Source organism: Peromyscus californicus, unplaced genomic scaffold (assembly GCF_007827085.1).
Source record: "Peromyscus californicus insignis strain IS unplaced genomic scaffold, ASM782708v3 Scaffold_22__1_contigs__length_63687245, whole genome shotgun sequence".
Classification (NCBI taxonomy): domain Eukaryota; kingdom Metazoa; phylum Chordata; class Mammalia; order Rodentia; family Cricetidae; genus Peromyscus; species Peromyscus californicus.
In genome coordinates this window covers 34,063,564-34,083,066 of record NW_026294525.1, presented here as the reverse complement: position 1 = coordinate 34,083,066, position 19,503 = coordinate 34,063,564, and the positions used below count along the sequence as shown (strand labels likewise).

Below are 19,503 nucleotides of genomic sequence, written 5' to 3'. Positions count from 1 at the left end.
AGACAAGAGCAGGCACAACATGTCCAAGGACACGACAACACATGATGGGTGTGCAGCCTCAGTCCTCTGCATTGGGTATTAGCTCCAGTGGTCAAAGTCTTGGGAATAGATTTCATTTACTTAAAGAAGAAAATGAAAGCCAGGCATGGCATCATACATCTTTTAATTCCAGCACTTGGGAGGCAGAGGCAGGAGGATCACGAGGAGTTGGAGGCCAGCCTGGTCTACATAGTGTGTTTCAGGCCAGGCAAGGCTACATAGTGAGACTCTGACTCAAACCCTTCAGAGAGAGGGAGAGGAAGGGATGAAAGTGGGAGAGAGAGAGAGGGAGAGAGAGGGAAGGAGGAAGGAGGGAAGAAGGGAGGGAGGGAGGGAGGGAAGGAGGGAGAGAGAGAGAGATCTGGAGCCACCTAGTTCAAGAGGACAGTGCAGAAAAATTAATACCTCCATAAATCATTTCAATTAAAGATGGTTAGGTCCTGGGATCTGGAACTGGTTTGCTCTGTATTTCTGAAGAAAAGAATGGAAGTAGAAAATTCTAGAGCTACTACAGACTAGCAGTAATTTTCCTGTTCTGCTGCAAAACCATACGCATTCAGTATGAGTTAATGGAAGCAGCACTGGGCAGAGACATTCCCAGTGTGGCACTGCCATTTATTCACACTAGACAGAACGGAGGCAGATCACGGGAGGGCTCCTGGCAGGAGAGATGGCCGTGCCCTCAGTGAGGCTGCCTTTGTCTTATGCAAGAGTTCTGACAGACACTGATCCGGCCTGTTGCACTCAATGGCTGTTCTCAGCCCGTCTTAATAATACATTGGTTTTATTTTCAGCTTCACAAACACATCCAGCATTCCAACCAGATCACTAGTTGTTATTACTATCATTACTTTCTTTAACATTAATGTTAAAGCATATATGATAAACTCATCCAAAAGTGCATTTTTAAAGGTTGTTAATTCTATACACTTTTCTCTTGAAAGCAATAGATAGGTCAGATGTTGTAAACACCATAATGTACAAAACTGTTCCTATAAGTCAAGACAAAAGTAGAAGACCAACAAATGGGGGCGGGGATCAACTAATTTGACTGACAGGATGAAATTACCTGCTTTCCATTTTTCTTTCTGCCAATACAATGACTACAAAGACAGGTGATATATTGTGGCAGACATGAGCTTTGGCATCAAACCTGTCCACCTGAATTGGAAACCCAAAATCCATGAGTAGGAGAGGACTGAATCTCACATGTTGCCTGACCTCCTCCACATGCATTCTATGGAGCATACACATGTGTGCACTCCCACACTCCCACACACATGCAAAGAAATTTATTTTAAAAACCAATTGAAGAAAAAGAAAGAAAAGCGTATCTACTGAATCACATCCGAAACCTCTCAGCTGTTTTTTCTGGGTGCAGGGAGGTTTGAGTCAGGCATAGCGTTTATCCTACTTCTGTGCTCCTGAGAGGGAGGGCTACAGGCAAAAGAGCATTAGTCATCAGCAATTAATTACTCATGCAGTTTTCTAAGCCAGGATCCTCTTTCCTTTTGAGCTTTCATCTAAGTATCTCTAAGAACTTTTGAGTATTAATTATAATATGATCTTGAAATAATATTTTTAGCTTTGATTAAAAATCTTTGCTCTCCTTTCGGGGACTTTCCTCAGGTGTGGGGCCTGAAGAAGCCCAGCAGGTTAGGTTCTGGAGCACAGAAGGCTCCTCCCTCACATGTTAAAGATGAAATTTCTGAGACTGCGCAATTCAGGACATGCCTGATTTCCCCTGATGTGCAAGAACCATGGGTGAGGTGAAGGAGCCTTGCACCCCAAAGGCCTTCCCCACACTTGTGCCAAAATAAATCCTTTTCATCTTTTACCCACTTTCCCCTAAGTTATTGTAAAGAATAGCATGGGAAGAGTTTTGTTGGATAAAGTTGACAAGTAGATAGGAATGCCTGTTATAATTAATTAATATAATATAATATAATATAACCTTATAATGCCTCATTTGAAGGCTTGGACAAGGCATTTCCCTCCTTGAATTTGTTTTATGTAATATCTATGTTCCCCACTGGAAATCAAAACAATGAAGAAAGGATCATCTTGGTTATGATCAATGGCATACCGTTTTGGAGATGAAAGACACAAACTGCTTAAGCCCAAGAAACTCAACCTTAAGCACTGAAAAGTCTACTTTAGGGACTAGAGAGGCAGCTCAGTAGTTAAGAGCACTGGCTGCTCTTCCAGAGGACTCAAGTCCAATTCCCAGCACCCACTTGGTGGCATAGAACTGTCTGTGACTCCAGTTCCAAGGGCTCTGACGCCCTCTTCTGGTCTCCGAGAGCACCAGGCCCACATGCAACTCACAGACATTCATGTAGGTAGAACATCCATAGAGAGAGAAAACAAAAGTTCTACAAAAGAAAAGTCAACTTGACTAATATTAGAATTTGGGTTCCAACAATTTTTTTAATTTGTAAAGGGTGGGGAAAAACAGGTCAAACTGTTTCTTTTATTTTTCCATCTACATCTTAAAATCTGTTTTAATTCTTTGGTAATTTCACACACAATACAATGTATTTAGATCATATCTACCTGCCCACTCTCCTTCCCTGCATTTCCTCCATCACTCTCTCAACTTTGTGTTGTTATCTTTGCCTTCTTCCACTCTTTCTTCTTCTTTTAGTGAGTCTAGTGAGTGCTGCCCATATTCTCCTAGGTGGGGGGTGTCATCCACTGGAGCATAGGCACCTGCCATGGGCCATAATGTTGAAGAAAACTGACCTTCACTGTCCATGGCCATCAGCTGTTAATTGAAGCCATAGGTTACAAAAAAAAAAAAAAAAAAAAAAAAAAAAAAAAAAAAAAAAAAAAAGCCCCTTGTGCAATTGTTGGTCAGGTTGTCCCAGAGATGCTTCAACATGTTTTAAGTGACCTACTTCTCTGGGGTCACTGGAATAGGGAGGGAAGGGCATAGGACCAGAGAGGTGAGGTAGCAGCTAAAGAACATGCTAATCCAAACATTTGAATGTCACTTATCTCAAGAAAGATGACACTGATGTGCTTGCAAGCTGGACCTTAAGGAATCAGATCTGGCACCATCACTTGACAGATAACCACCAGTCCCTGGGCTTACTTCTGGACCTCTTTAGGCATATATATATACATGTGTGTGTGTGTGTGTGTGTGTTGGAGCTCCACATATGTGCCATGACATGCATAAGCACATGCCCATGGCCCCACATGTAAACCACAGCACACATAATAAATAACTATAAGGGAATGTTTAAAATTAAAGTGATAAGTAATAGTCGAAATAAAGACCAATTGAGTTACAGAATCCACCATCTGCCAGTTTTACAACCTAAACACACAGTCCTCTCTAGCTTTTTGCTTCACCTCTGCAGACAGAGCTCAGAAGATTTTTGGCCCGGTGCTTTGTGTAATGTGAGAAGCCTGTATTCATGATAACAAACATATTGTCATCCAAAATAGTATTGCAATTCATTTCACAGAGTTCACAGGAACAATCCTGGACTCTGTCATCTTTTTCATACATTCAATTTACTGTAATTTTGCTGCAGCTAGGGCCAGAGTTATTGAATAGACATGATGCCAAGGAGCTCGTTTTGGTTAATCCTCTGCCAAAGAAAAGAGAAGAAAAATAAAGAATTGGCTTTCTACTAAGATTTATCAAAGTTCCATCCCAAATTGGAAATAACGCAGAGTTTCATATTGGAGAAATAAAAGATCAGGCATTCCTGACATTGGTTATTAGTCTGAATTCAACAAGACACTTAGAAAATAATTCCACAACTGTTTGAAAGAAGGGTTGCATGTGGCCTATAAATGTCACGATCTCTTTTGTTCTCACGCGCCATCTAGTGGTCATTGGAGGAATAGTTCACTGAATTTCCATGCTGGATCCTGGCTAGGAAAATGAAAGCCTTAGTCAACAAAGACTGTATCTAGTTCAATGCCTTGCCTTTGTTTTTTCCCCATGAAGCTAAGTTGCTGCTTTCTGGTGGTGTGCAACACAGGTAACTATTAACAAATCAGGGATTTGACTTTATTCTGGGATTTTGACTTTCACTGTTCATCATTATCAACCAAACACTTTCAGCGGAACAAAACTAAGAAACACACAAGTCTTAGAGAAACGGCCAATGGGCAAGAGAACTTGGTGTTCAAGAATGAAGGTATGAGTTCAGGCCCCAGCACCCATACAAAAGCCAGGCCTGGTGGCACATGCTTCGAACCCAAGCACTATGGACTCCAGAACAGGAGGCTGGCTAGGGCTTCCCGTCTGCCAGCCTAGCAGTCTGGGACAGAGCAGGAAATGTAATGTTTAATCTAAAATAGCATAGCACCTAATATCTTCCTTTGGCCTCTGTATGTTCAATCACATATACATGTATATATACACCACCACACTCCACATTATACACACACACAACACAGAAAAAGAAAAGAATTAAGCAATACAGTGGTGTTGAAATTAGACCAATAACTGAGAATTTGGGTAATGTAGATACTTCATCCAGATACAGTTTATCATCTATAGAATGGGTATCATATCTACCAGCTATCTGTCATGGCTACCTCAGAGAGTTGTCATGGAAAAAAATTTTTTTGAAAGAATACCAAAGTGCCTAATAGACCCCATAATCTATGACAGTGTCAACTGGCAACAGCCATCTTTCACATTGAAGTAATATTGTGACCCATATGGGCAACTCAGACACAGACTGGTGATTAACTATGGTTGCTTTACTAACAGTTCTTCCCCTGGGTTAATGCAGTACGGTGTCATGGGCAAGAGCAATGGCCGTTTAAGCAAGTATGAACTCAGCCCTATCATTCTTCACACTTACTGGCTAAGTGACCTCAGGCTTTACATTTAGTTCACTAGGGGGACATTTCAACATCTGTCCAATAGAGTTACTAATACCTACCATTAATACCTATCATTGTTTTTATATTGTGAGATTTACGTGTATTGACACATGCACCTCACCTACCATAAGTATCTCAGCCACCATATTTAGAACTTCCTAAGTATTTGCTGTAATTTTAAACCAAACAACAAAAAGTAATTTATTTGGTACATGTACTAATACTACTGTTCAAAAACCAATATTTAATAAAACCTAAATTCAATAAAAGTCTGCTACAGTATAAAGGTTGAGTTATTTAATCACATATAACTAGGAAAATGTGTCAGAGTGTTTCTATCATATTCTTCTAAGAGAACTTTTATTTTTGAGACAGGATCCCATCATGTAGCTTAGGCTAACCTAAGATTTGAAATCCTCCTGTCTCACCTTTCTGAGTAGAAGGAATACAGGCATGTACAGCCACACCTGGATGAAATACCATCTCCTTTAAAAATCTTTTTGCAATAAGTATTTGGTTAAAACAGTAATCATCATTTTCCTTTACCCTTGCCCTCTACTTTCTACCATGCTTACCCTAACTGTTACTCCTACAACAAACCAGAAGGCAGGGGAGCATGACCTTTCTACAGTGTATGCACAATGCAATGGAGCGATCTACATAGACTACACTGTAGACTTCTACATACAATACAACGTAGCTGTCTACATAGAATACAATGTAGACTTCTACATACAATAATACACTGTATACTTCTACAAACAATACAATGTAACCGTCTACATAGACTACACTGTAGACTTCTACATATAATACAATGTAGCTGTCTACATAGAGTACAATGTAGATTTCTACATACAATAATACACTGTATACTTCAATAAACAATACAATGTAAATGTCTACATAGACTACACTGTAGACTTCTACATAGAATACAATGTAGACTTTTACATACAATAATACAATGTAAACTACTACATATGATACAATGTAGCTGTCAACATAGAATACAATATAGACTTCTACATACAATGTAGCTGTCTACATACAATTCAATGAAGCCGTCTACATACATACAATGTAGATTTCTACATACAATAATATACTGTATACTTCTACAAACAATACAATGTAGCTGTCTTCATAGAATACACTGTAGACTTCTGCATACAATACAATGTAGCTGTCTACATAGAATACAATGTAAACTTCTGCCTATAATACAATGTAGGCTTCTACATACAATACAATGTAGACGTCTACATACAATAATACAATGTAGACTTCTACACACAATACAATGTGGCTGTCTACATACACTACAATGTAGAACCTCTACATATTACTAAAGTCTTACAGGAATAAGTCACAGAGCTAGTGTGCATGAGGCAAGAGGAGGAACAGGTTTCAGTTTCAGAAATGCAGCTCTGTAGAACACTGGCCCAGCATGCACACAAAAACTGGCCCCATGCAGACAAAAACTAAGAATGTTGTAATGATGAGAAAACTGCCATTCTTCTTATAAGCCATTGAAAGGGGATCCCAATGGAAGGGAGCAATCTCTACCTTTCTAAAGCAAGCTGTTTAACTGCCTCTAAGGGAAACAGAGATGAGAGCAAACAACAGTGACTGTTATCAGATGGTCCAAGATGTAACTTAATGTTATTACCCTATGATATGAATGGGAAATCTAGGAATTTTCTAAGGGTTTGCTTTCATTTGTTTGAACTGCCTGTGACAAAAATATTATAAGCTAGATGGATAGTAAATAGAAACTTCTCACTGTTCAAGACCAAGGCAGACTGGGTAGGTGTCTTGTAAAGGCCCACTTTCTAGTTCAAAAATACAATCTTGTTCTGTGTCATCACACAGGGATGTCCAGGTAGTTCTCTGTGGCCTCTTATGAGGGCATACACTGTAACAGTTATTTTTGTGTCGCCATGGTAAACTACCTGACAGAAAGGACTTAAGTGAGGACTGATTTATTTGGGCTCAGTTTCAGTCTGTCGCACAGGGAAGGCATTGCAGCGTGGCTTTGTCTGTAGAGGTGAATGTGGGAGACTGAGGTGGTCGCTGTTCACATAGCAGCAGACAGGAAAAGACAATGGGGCTGAACCTTTAACAGCCAACCCCCGAATCCCAGTCACCCACGTCTGTCACCTAGACCTTATCTTCTGAAGGTCCCCCAGCCTCTGTTATGGTTTAAATATATAGGTTCATGCGTTCAAACACTTGATCCGCAGCTAGAGACAGCTTTGGGAAGGTTACTGATGTGTAGGAGGCGGAGCTTTGCCTTGAGGTTTTAGGGCCTGGCTTGCCTTCTTGTTTGTACTTGGCTTCCTAAGTGCAGGTGGGCTGGGACGAGCCAGCCTTCCATCCCTATCACCATGGGTCCCTTCCACGATGGAAAGTGCCCTCTGTGAGCCAAAGTAACACTTCCTCCTCAAGTTGCTTGCTGTCAGTTATTTTGTCAAAACAACAAGGAAAGTAATAAATATAGCCCGCCTTCCCCCCAGTAGCCACCAGCTCAAGCGCTCAAAATGCGAGTCTGCAGTAAACGTTCACACACAAACCAGGAGAGGGTCCTAACCTCAGGCCTGCTTGCTTCCAACAATCTCCCCACCTAATATCACTCCCATGAGTTTGGGTGTATCAACCTCTGCATTTGGGCAAGACACCAGCATTCAGGGAACAGTGGATTTTTCTGTTAGACTCTCTAAGTGGTATTTTAAAGATTGTTATCTATGTAAGAGCAAAGATACTAATTTAGACCTCAAAATATTTAAGATGACCAACCATTCTTGCATAAATGAAGCATCAAGTGCACTATGTATTCTCTCTTAAATTAGGCAACATCATGCCACTTGCTAGATTCCATGTATTTTCTTACTCCATAATATCTAAATACTGAAAATTAAAATATATCCTTATTAGTCATCCTATTAATTTATATTAATAAATGTAAATTAGAGAGAAACATGCCACAAGTAACTTAAATATTGATAATAATAGACTTCTGATACTTTGCTTTTATTTTTCTTATCAGACAAACATAGTCATAAGAAATATGAAGGTAGTAAAATCAGTGTAATCTCCCATGCTTTAGCATTTGTCTTAGTTTTATTTCCTGTTTTTGTAATTTAAAAGTACCCTGGCAAAAACAGCTTTGGAAAGAAAGTGTTATTTTAGCTTACAATTCCAGGCTACAGTCCATCACTGTGGGAAAGTCAAGACGGCAGGAACTTGAAGTGGCTAGCCTCTTCACACACTCATACAGTTTCACATCTTCTACCTAGGGAACGGTGCTGCCCATAGTGGACCATCCTCCCATCTTAGTTAATATAATTAAGACAATACTGCACAGACATGCCCACTGACCAACCAGATCTAGAGAATCCCCCAGTGAGACTTATCTTCCCAGGTGATTCTAGAGTGTGTCAAGTTGCAATCACAGCTAACCACTGTATCGCTTACTTGATATACCTCTGACATTTGGAAATGGGCTATTTGATACTATAGTATTGGCATGACAGACAGCACTGAACTCAATGTAAGCCCCATAAGTCACACTGCTCAAGTCTGCAATGTCTTGATCAAGAGTAGATTATGACATAGGAGAATAAAGTTCTTAACAAATGAACTCATCGTGTAGTAACTGTATTTGGAGAAAGGAAAGAAAAGTACAGTTTTATACTCCCAGGAACCTCTGTAGGATCAGCAATCTTTCATATTTGCATCCTCTCTATAGCACTCACAACTCTGATACATCCCTTATTCATTTTCTCAGTGTGTGTGTGTGTGTGTGTGTGTGTGTGTCTGTGTATGTATAACATACAAGTGATATATGGTCATGTATATGTGTATACATGATTCTTGGGCATAGCTGTGGTTATGTGCATGGCACAGCACACAGAATCAAAGGACAATCACCTTAGGAGTTGGTCCTTGATTTCCACCTTGTTTGGGTCAGGGCCTCTCCATTGTTCACTACTGCATAAGCCAGACTATCTGACCCAAGAGCTACTAGGTATTCTCCTGTCTCTGTCTCCCATCTCTCCGTAGAAGCACTATGATTCCAGATGCATATTACCATATCCAACTCTATGTGGGTTCTGAGGATTTGAACTCAGGTCCCCACACTTGTACAAATACTTTATCATAGAGTCATCCCCTCAGCCACATTCTCTAATTTTAATTTTTTTGAATGTTTTACTTACATATTATGAAGGTGAGTAGATATGGGTATGAATATGCCATAGCACGAATGTGGAGGTCAGAGAACAACATTCAGGGCACAGTTCTCTCCTTCCACCCTGTGGGCCTCAGGGATTAACAGGTTGTCAGGCTTGGGCAGCCAGTGTTTTTACCCACTGAGCCATTTAGGAAGCCCTCATTTTCTAATTTTTAATTGGCAAGATTGGATATATTAATATTCTCTCTTGCTCTGTGATTGCTCTGGGCACTACAGCTTCCTAGAAACCACAAACTCCTGAAGAAGCAAGTGTTGTGGTGTGTGCCTGTCCCCGCTAGATGGGCTGAGGCAGGTGGACTTCAATAACGCATGAGAATGAGGCTAACTGAGGCAACACAGAAAGGTCATAAGTCCCCTTCCCAAGGAAAGCCCTTAAGAAGAAAAGTCCCCCCCCCCTTTATAGAGCAAAAGGAGGCCAAGTATGAGTGGCATCTATGTACCAGAAGAGAACAACAGGTCTATCTTAACAGCTTCCAAATATCCCTTTGAATCTGCATGAAACGCCCAAGAAAACATACAAACGTTCACTGAAACCAGCCAGGTCAAAACTTGAAAGAATCCAAATGCACTTAATACATGAGCCCTTCCAATCTGTAGATCATTATTCTTGTTCAGCCATTTGTCAAGCTTATATTTCTATACTATACATCAACACTCATGATTCATAGTATAGAATTACATACCTAGAGAGTTGGTAGTTATTTAGTCATATAGATTTGGCAATCTAAAAAAAAAAAGTTTCAGTAATTATTCCTAGACTTTTAAGAGAAAATTTTTAAAAAAAAAAGTATATAGGCCCCAGCATGTCAGAAATGCTAGCTCTTCATACACAGAACTTGGGAGCTTTGGACGTGGTTCACACTTGGCAGTCACTATGCTGATTGCCAAAGCATCAAGGAATTGGTATTTCTACATTTCTTATTTCATTGTTGTTTTTCCTTATTTGTATTCTGGCATAATACTCAGCTTCAAAGAAATACAAATAGCAACAAAAGAAATTAAAATGAAGGCTGGAGAGATGCCTCTGTGGCTAACATGCTTCACAAGCGTGGAGAACCTCAATTTAGATTCACAGCAACTATGTACAGACTGTGTGACACTGTCCATCTTGGGGGGTGAAGTAGGGAAGAGGTAGATCCTGGGGGATTATGTACCAGCCAGCTTAGCCAAAACAGTGAGCTCATTGAGAGATGTTATCTCAAAAATAAGATAAATACCTAGAAAGGAGAACACATAGCATCCACCTCTAGCTTGTACATGTATACTTTGTACACCTGCACACATATGTGAACCCCACATACATGCACATAAAAATAAAGACATTTTAAAAGATCAATTTAATAAAGAAATAAACAGTGAATGATAGAGTATGCAAATCTTGTGGTAGAGGCTGGAAACTAATCTCCAAGCAAAAGTACATGCAGAGCACAGGACCTTTAACTGTTTAGAGAACAGGCAATTTCTCCCATTAGCAGTGTAGGAAGAATCAAGAAAGACTTCCCCAATGATGTTTCCACTTTTAGAAGCCAACTGGTGCTGTGTGTAAGAGCGGCAAATATGAATCACCCATGTCCCCTTCAAGAGAAAGTCTTACTCTTTTTCCAGGAAGGGGGAAAAGGAGTTTCACACACAGAACCCAACATAGGTTTCCAGATTCACCCTTACTAAATTCACTATGAAAAACGGCAAGACTCTTGTGTTGCTGAACATGGCATACCTTTCCAGCTGATGGTTATATTGCAGTTCTCTGACAAACCCAGCAGCCACTCTATAAACAAAACTCCAGTTTAAAGTTTTTCCTAATATTAATAATATAATGAAATCCCTACCAAATTGTTGCTTCAAACCTATAGTCAAAACATCTCAAACACACCTGAGACAAAACCTACATAAAAGATAGTTGAAAAAGCAAGCTAATCATACTTCAGGACAGCTGTTTTGTACCTGCAGGTTGAGACTCCTTGGCAAACATCTCCAAAAATATTTACCTTTCAATTCATAACAGTAGCAAAATTACAGTTATGAAGTAGCAATGAAAATAATTTTACGATGAGGGGTCATCACAACATGAGGAACTGTATTAAATGGTTGCAGCATTAGGAAGGTTGAGAACCACTGCCTTAGGATCATTCTTTTTAAAATGCAGGACATCCATGGAGCTTCAGACTTGGAAAGTCTGACCAAGGTGAGGCTTATGATCATTTTTAGAAAGCGGCTTTTTAAACTCCCGAGGTGATTCTGAAATACAGCTTAGAGCTGTGAACCACTATTCTAAACTATGCTTCTGAGAATGGCACCTGGAGACCAGAGCCAGCTGAGAACTGACTTCTAATGCAAAGCAGATCATCACTCAGGTGTGCTAAATTAGGGACCCTTCAGGCCCGAGGGGACAAAGTGTGTGATGCTACAAGCCCTTAGGTAATTATAATAACTAAAAGCTATCAGACCTTGCTCCAGCTTTTTTTTTCTGTATTCACAATCAACATGAACATTAGCATTTATTATTCCATAAAAGGGCCTAGCAGCTGCCACTTTGAAAATGTCCTTACATTTGCTACCCCGATCTTACCTTGCAGCTTTTTCCTCAGGTCACAGCAAAGGTCAGCGAACTTGAGCTACAACTTCAGCATTTTCTCCTTTACAGGTCCTGTGGCTTCTGTCACAAACACTCAAATGTATCCCATACAATCCAGAAGTGAACGGAAGCAGTTTGTTCTGATGACACCTTCAGTTACAAAACCAGCTAGCAGGCCAGATTGGGCCCCAGGGCTATAATTCATCCAACTCCTAAGTGTAAGAAAATAATCCGGAACAGCCCGGGAAGAAATACAGAAACAGAGCAAAACATAACCAGCTCACACCAAGAAATGAGCACTCTCTTGTAAGCACAAACGTCTACAGTCTGGAAGCTGCTTAAGGATAGACTCTAAAGAAAGAGGTACTAAATGTCATTTGTCCACGTGTCACTTTCGAACCAATAAAATACCAGTTAGGTACATCCACGTACATAGAACCAAACATCGAAGCTGAAGTCACATTGACGGGGGTCCAATAGAAGACAAGCCTTTAAGCACTTAGAAACAGTGCTTTAATATTGATCATGTTCTACAGGTGAGGATATGGTAGCACCAAGCTCTGTAGTCACAAAACAGATGACATTAGGCCCGAGTCTGAATCCGTGGGTAGGATTATGCCACTTGTAGACAAAACTTTAAAAAAAAAGAAATCTAGCTGGAGGAAATAGCAGGTGCAGGGGCTTACAGCTCAATGTTGAGGACGTAGGAAAAGAGCTCATAAAAGGAAGGGAGGAAGACAGAGAACTAGGCTAAACGGAGATGGACCACATACATCTGAGAAGTTGAGAGTTGTGTAGATATGTGGTATTAAATAAGTTAAAGCTGCCAAGACCAAGCTTAAGAAAAGAAAAGATAAGAAAACTGTCTTCAAACACAGAGGACACAATAGGGGATTTCTGTCTTCAAACACAGAGGACACAATAGGGGATTGTGTTAGTTACTTTTCTTATCACTGTGATCAAAACCCTGAACAGAAGCAACTTAAGGAAGAAAGGATTCGTTTTGGCTTGTGGCTTCTGAGGGCACAGTCCATGGTGGTGTGGTCAGTGGTCACAGGGACATGTGGCTTTGACTCAGATCTTGCAGATTAGGAAACAGTCAGAGACCAGGGCCAGATGTGGCGCTCAGACCCGAAAGGTCTGCGCCTCAGTAACTTACTTCCTCCAGCTGGGTTCCAACTCCTAAGGGTTGCAAAACCTCCCAGAAGGTGCCACCAGCTGAGGAACAAGGATTCACACATCTAAGCCTGTGGGGGAACTTTGATATCAAATGTCAACAGGGACCATTCCAGGCTAGTGTTTATCACAGCCAAACAGTCAAGGGCTGATTGAACTAAAGCAAACACTTGTAGAATAAAGGGGAGAAATGTTTATGCATGGTCTTTCTGAATTTGCATAGATACTCAGTCTTCTGGATGAATCCTCTTCCTTTTCTTTTGGAAAGTGATGACAGGCCTTTTAATCCCAGCACTCAGGAGGTAGAGGCAGGTGGATCTCTGTGAGTTCAGGGCCAGTCTGATCTACAGAGTGAGTTCTAGGACAGCCAGGGCTACACAGAGAAGCCCTGGCTAGAAAATAAAAATTAAAAAGAAAGAAAAGAAAAGTAAGACTCCTGGCTGAGTGGGCTGGTGCACACTCACAATTACAACACTTGGAAGCCTTCGCTCCAAGGGTCATAAATTCAAGACCAGTCTCATAAACCAAAACCAAACAAAAAAGGTTTGCAACTCCTAACTGACACAGGAAATGCAATATGAAGCATAGCTTGGGTTACCAACACAAACTGTGCTCTGTCATGGCTGTTGAATTTTAGATACCTGGAGACAAAGCAGTGCACACTTATTTCATAAAACAAATTAGGTGAAAAGTCACTCAAGCTTGCAAACTGCTAATAAGCAACAATCCAGACACGACAATACCTACAGAGCACTGGTTTTGACTGCATAACTTCCCTCCCAGGCCTACTGTGTGCATTATTCTTTCACGAAGCCGCCACACTTGCAAATGTGAAACACTCCGGTGAATTCTGCTGTCCCTTAAAAGTCCAGTCTCCTCTCCATTCCCTATGATCCCTTTCTGCTTCTTGGCTTCTTTGGTTACTTCAGGTTATATACTCAAACCCAAAGACCCGGAACTAAGACCCACAAGGAGAAGATAACATGCTGCACTTGTCTTGCTGGGTCGGCGTTACTTCACTCAGTATAACATTTTCCAGTTCTATGCATTTACCCGCAAATTTCATGTATTGTTCTCAACATGAAAAGGAAGCTTTATCCATGAAATCTCAACTATATGGTTGCCTCAATAAGACCTGCATTATGACGTCACCAATTAACATGTCAACATAAACGGAGGAAAATTCACAAGGTCCCTCTCATAGATGAAGAGCTCCAGGCAATCAATAGCTGCTGAGCAAGAGTCAATATTTCTCTAGGGACAAGTTCCCTGATAGATTATCCCATCCCAAGTATATACACTTACATACAAGTAACACTAAATGGATGCAGTAGGTTGTGTGTATGTGTGTGTATCCATACATACAACAATATAATTAAAGAAGATATGAATTTGAGAGGGAGTGGGAGATAAAATGAGGAATTGCAGTGGGGAGGAGGAGGAGAGTGAAAAATGCAAATACAGTAATCAGGTATGAAATTTTCAAATTTTTTTAAAATGAAAATAAAATAGAAATTCAGTTTTTGCAGTCCATGACTGGCCTGGTCTCCTACATCTTCATGTCTTGCACGTGGTGGGCCTTACCTCCTCACCCTGCTTACACACATTGCTAACACTGCCTATTTCAGACACACACATTGACTCTATTATGGACACACTATATCCTTCAGTGAACGCTGCTGTATGTAACAAAGCATCTTTATGACAAGACAAAACAAACAAAAAACACAGGACTATGTTCCCTGTTTTTAACGCTACTCCTGGATCAGTTCCAGCTCCTGCTGTGCATCAGGGTGGGCTCATGGGGGTGGTGTTCCTGTGAATCTGTCTAAAGCTTTACTCCATGCTACTTCTTAGCTCTTCACAGCTCTAAGAAAGTCCAAATATTCAGATTCTGAGAGTGTAGCTGGAGTTTTCTCTCCGGTCCTGCCGAGGCCCGGCAGTCCGACAGCCCACTTATAAAATAAACACAGACGCTTATATTATTTACAAACTGTATGGCCATGGCAGGCTTTTTGCTAACTGTTCTTATATCTTAAATTAACCCATTTCTATAAATCTATACCTTGCCACGGGCTCGTGGCTTACCGGCATCTTCACATGCTGCTTGTCATGGCGGCGGCTGGCAGTGTCTTCCCTCACTCAGCCTTCCATTTCCCAGAATTTTCCTCTCTCCTTGTCCCACCTACTTCCTGCCTGGCCACTGGCCAATCAGTGTTTTATTTATACAGAGCAATATCCACAACATGAGAGGACTAGAATGTTTGGAAGATGCTAGCCATGACCTACACTTATCTTCCCTTGCTGGGCTACTTGACCAAATAATGCCACAGAGAACCAAGGCCAGGCTTTCTCAAAGCTCAGCATATGTCTGTGTTCTCAGGCTGTATTCCCAGCAGTGGCAATCCGAAAGTCCTGACTGGAGCTAACAACATTCTTTAGGATGGTATGGACTCCTTGGCAAATTTGGACACAAGTATATCAATTCTAGACTTAATTGGACATTTCAGGTTTCTTACCTAGATTCCTGTTAACATTTATTTCTCATCCTGCATAGAGGTAGTTATCTTCTTTTATAAATCACTAAGATAAATCTAGGGGGGTCATCTAAGTAATGGAAAATTCCTTCATTCAATTGAAAATAAGCCAGCAAAGAACCAGGACTAAAACCTTGAATGTTATACAAATATAATTGATTAGCTCCTTTAAACTGACTGAAAACACCTGATGAGGGGCTTAGTTTTGAAAGACCTAGACTTCATTAATGGAACAAAACCACTTTTATTCATGAAGACATCTAATGAAACTCCTTGTCTATTTTCTTGTCCAGGATTTGAGAATAAACAGGCCACAAGTAAATTTTGTACAAATACTAAACACTGGTTAAGTGCATCTCAAAAAAAAAAAAAAAAAAAGGAGAAATAATAGAGGCAGGCACACATTCCCACACAATGAAGGGCAAGGAAAGCATGCTCTTAGGTGTGTTAGGGCTGGAGATCTGTCTAGTCCTATTGAATTGCTAAGAGAAAATGAAATCCACACCAGGTCTTGCTTCACAGCTTAACTCACTGTAAGAAACCTCATCCCTTTCCTGTGTAGTTTTGGAGATACACTGATGGTGCCCAGTGAGGATGGAACTCAGTAAAAGAGGAGAGTCTCCTAGCCCTGACGAGTCTCACAGTCATTAAAATGGAAAGCACCAAGACTTGCATTGCAGTTTGTCTCCTCCTCCTGTGTCCGAATTAAGAGATGGAGAAAGAGGAGAGAGTGAGCCCAAAACACTGTCTATCCTGCACGTTCAAATAAATTTATTGTTTTCTTCTTCTTCTTGATGAAGATATTCCAGGTGGCTGCTTACAAGAGAGTTTAACAGGGCGTTACATGTCAAACTACACTCAGGACAGTTACTTCTAAGTAAGGACTTAGAAATATGCTTTCCAAAAGCCATCGCCCCACAGAGAGAAAAGACTAGCCAAGGCAAGGGTCTGGGAGATGGCTTTTTTGTTTTTGTTCTGTGGTTGTTATTTTCTCAAGTAAGGTATTAGGTCATTGGGCGATTCTGAAAAAGGCATGGCTTATGTTAACTGCACAGAGAGACTCGTGAATGGAGACCTTGGAGATCTACACTGTGAGCAAGTCAGAGGGCAGGCTTAACAGGGGATTCCTGGTGACTTTTGTAGGGTCACAAGTAAGCAAAGTACTCATAGTGGGGCTGTTGCTAATGGTATTACCTGTGTATTTAGATAATTAATAATAATAATAATAATAATAGTAATGGTAATGAGGAGGAGGAGGGTGGCATGGGTCTCCAGGGAAACCAATAAAGAGCTACTTTCTCTTGCACAATAAAACTGCTTAATTCAATGCAGTTAGGGCCTTCTACTTAGAAACAAACTAGAAACAGGGAGTTTTAGCCCCCTCCCTAGAGGCAAGGTGTTCAAGTTTGTGCTTTGTGTCCCTTTTCATCTAGCTTTGTCACAAGGTGTTGACTGACTGCAGTCATTATCCTTAATTGGCCCTTTTTGAGGCCGAGACACACCTCCTGGGCCTCGTCTACCTGCCTTAATTTCATGTGTCAGGTCCATGTTCACAACTTGTATAGATCTGCTGTGGAGAAGAGCAAGGGCTTACGGGGGTGGGGGGGGGGAGGAGGAGGGATGGGGGAGAGGGGGGAGGGGGAAGGGTCAGCATCAATTCCGTAATAAAGTGGGTGTTAAAGCAACAGCTGATTGTGCCAAGAGTGACAGTGTCACTTGTTTACAGTTACATGTACCCACAAAGGAACGCATCGTAAGTGCCAGTGGACATTTTCATAAAGACTTTAAAAACCTTGCCCACGAAGTCCAACTTTTCTCCAACTATTAACCACTGAGAGACACATGCAGCCTTGCAGTTTGCTTCCTCTTTAGCTCCCAGAGTTTTTCTTTTTGTTTTAGCTTTAATAGGAAAAAAAACCCTCTAATCTTTTGAGATCTAAGAGAAGTAAGTTACTATTTTGGGTAAGTTATTAATGCTCATCATTTAAGTAAGAGTGAAAGACAGCTGATGTCAAAGTCGGAAGAAGGCATCTTCCTGGCCGACTGATCAGGTTGCTGAAGATCAGGTAATACTCACAAAGCTATATCCCCACGTCCTTTGCTTGCAGAGTACATCCTTCTTGCAAATATCCAGGCAAACTGGTAGCAATGGGAGTTGTAGCTGCAATTAAATGGCCATTTGGATGCATTTTCTTCGGAAATGTGTGTTTAATTTTATCCAAAAGCTTTCGGTTTAAGTTTCAAAGGCCCACCATTCTCCTGCTTTCCTTATATGAAGAGCCATCTGGAAATCTGATTCCACAGTTTCCAACACACACACACACACACACACACACACACACACACACACACACACACACACACACACACCTAACTGCATTTGGAAAATGGCCCTTCGCTTTTCAGCTGATGTCTCCTGCAGAGAGCCTGTTTTGCACGATATTCACGTGATATATGAATGATAACATTACACAAAGTTATGTGCTTATTTCTTAGAAATAAATCCTGGACACTTTTTGACAGCAATAAAAAACGTCAGATGAATGCAGTGTGCACCCAATCTGCCTCAGTTCAGTGTTGACCAAGTTAATGTCAAACCTCAATAACAGCTGCTCTCTTTTTGGCCGAGATGGTATTTGGAGGGTTTTTGTTTTTTGCTGGTTTTGTTTTGTTTTAAGCAATTTGCCTATATTGCATGAAGTTCCTTTCCTTTAAAAAAAAAAAGTAATCTTCATTTTTAAAAATAATAAATTACCTTCATCCTGAGCTTGCAAATGGAAAGTTAAATGGCAGGGTCAAGGCAAGATTCTACCAAGGTGGTCGGTCAGCCGTGGAGTCCAAAGAGATTTAAGTCAAAAGGAACAAGAATGTGGTGTTTAATCTCAATCAGAAAGGATTTTTTTTTTTATTTTATTTTTAATCCTAGAAAGATCCCTTCGTCAGTCTCCGTTAGGAACAAACTATTAACGCTGCTGTGGGAATATCATCAATAGTTAAAAGCCCTTTAACCCTCCCTCTGAGATCTGCCAACCCTCTAAGTTAACCAAACGTGCAGAGACGCTCGCCTTACCTGCGGTGAAAGCAGTGTGCGAGCCTAGTCACGGCTGTAACTGTCTTCCGCAGGTCGTGAGCAGGGGACCCCAGAGTCCCAAGCAGTGAGGCAATGTGATCATGAGAAAACATGATCACGAGTGCTCAGCGAGAGTCGCTTTACTCTGGGCGCGACACCCCCTTCTCTGGGTCTCTCACTGGCCCCTCCGGTTAATCGGGATCCGGAACCTGTCATTTCTGCTCCATCATCCGAGCAGCTGTTTTAAGGACTGCGGGCACGTGGGCACCAGAGGAGGAGGAGGAGGAGGATCCGCAAGCACCGAGCCTGCACAAGCTTCAGCTGGTGCATACTCAGGACCCCTGGCTGCTCAGCTGCTACTGAGGATCCAAAGCCGGGCGCTAGGCAGCGATCGGCTTTCCAGCGAGGAGCAGCAGCTGCGCACAAGCCGGCTGGCTGCCTTCAGGTCTAGAGCGAACTGCTGGGCCAAGGGAAGCTCTCTGCAAGCACAGAAAGCGGCGGTCTACTGAGCATGCTCAGGCCGCAGCTGTCTCTCCAGGGCCTGTCAACTGTTGACATCTCTAAATATGAAACAGGGATACTGAGGAAGTGGTACAACCTGAGTACCTCGGTGGAGGTAATTTTAAATTTGGGCATGACCTCCTTCCTCGCCCTTCTGCTGTAAAAGAAAGACAAAGACGCACTGCTGTGGATTTAGCAATTCTTTTGACAGGTTGACAGGACCGTTTTTGGAAGCTATCGATAGCTTTTAATCTTAACTGTCCCTGTGCAATTAAATTGCCCCTGGGGTCAAACGCCCCTGGCATAAGCAGTGAAACCCATTACTATCATTGATGACTTAGGTACAGAATTGCCTGTGTTTGAAAGTTTAAGCAATGAGCCACAAAATTATTGATCTCTGAGTGTATAATCTGTTGCCTAGACTAATATCTTAAAACGGTGTTCTATAAAGTGATTTGCAATATGTGAGATGGAAATGTTAATTTATGTATTA

The 19,503-nt window shown here is 41.2% G+C and overlaps 1 protein-coding gene across 3 annotated transcripts in view; it reads right to left on the bottom strand.

Moving 5' to 3' along the window:
* Positions 1–19,035, bottom strand: part of Arhgap18 (Rho GTPase activating protein 18) — a 214,783-nt gene extending 195,748 nt beyond the window's left edge. The window contains exons 1-2 of one of the 3 annotated variants that reach the window (XM_052751244.1): positions 18,510–19,035; positions 17,517–17,600 (exon numbers count right to left, since the gene is read on the bottom strand). In XM_052751244.1, coding sequence (XP_052607204.1) covers positions 17,517–17,600; positions 18,510–18,622 — 197 coding nt within the window. In that variant the 5' untranslated portion in view covers positions 18,623–19,035. Of the gene's footprint in view, positions 1–11,720; positions 11,866–17,516; positions 17,601–18,509 lie in introns of those variants that run through there. The other 2 variants (XM_052751246.1, XM_052751248.1) reach the window with 2 other exon arrangements.
* Positions 19,036–19,503: the final 468 nt, after the last annotated feature.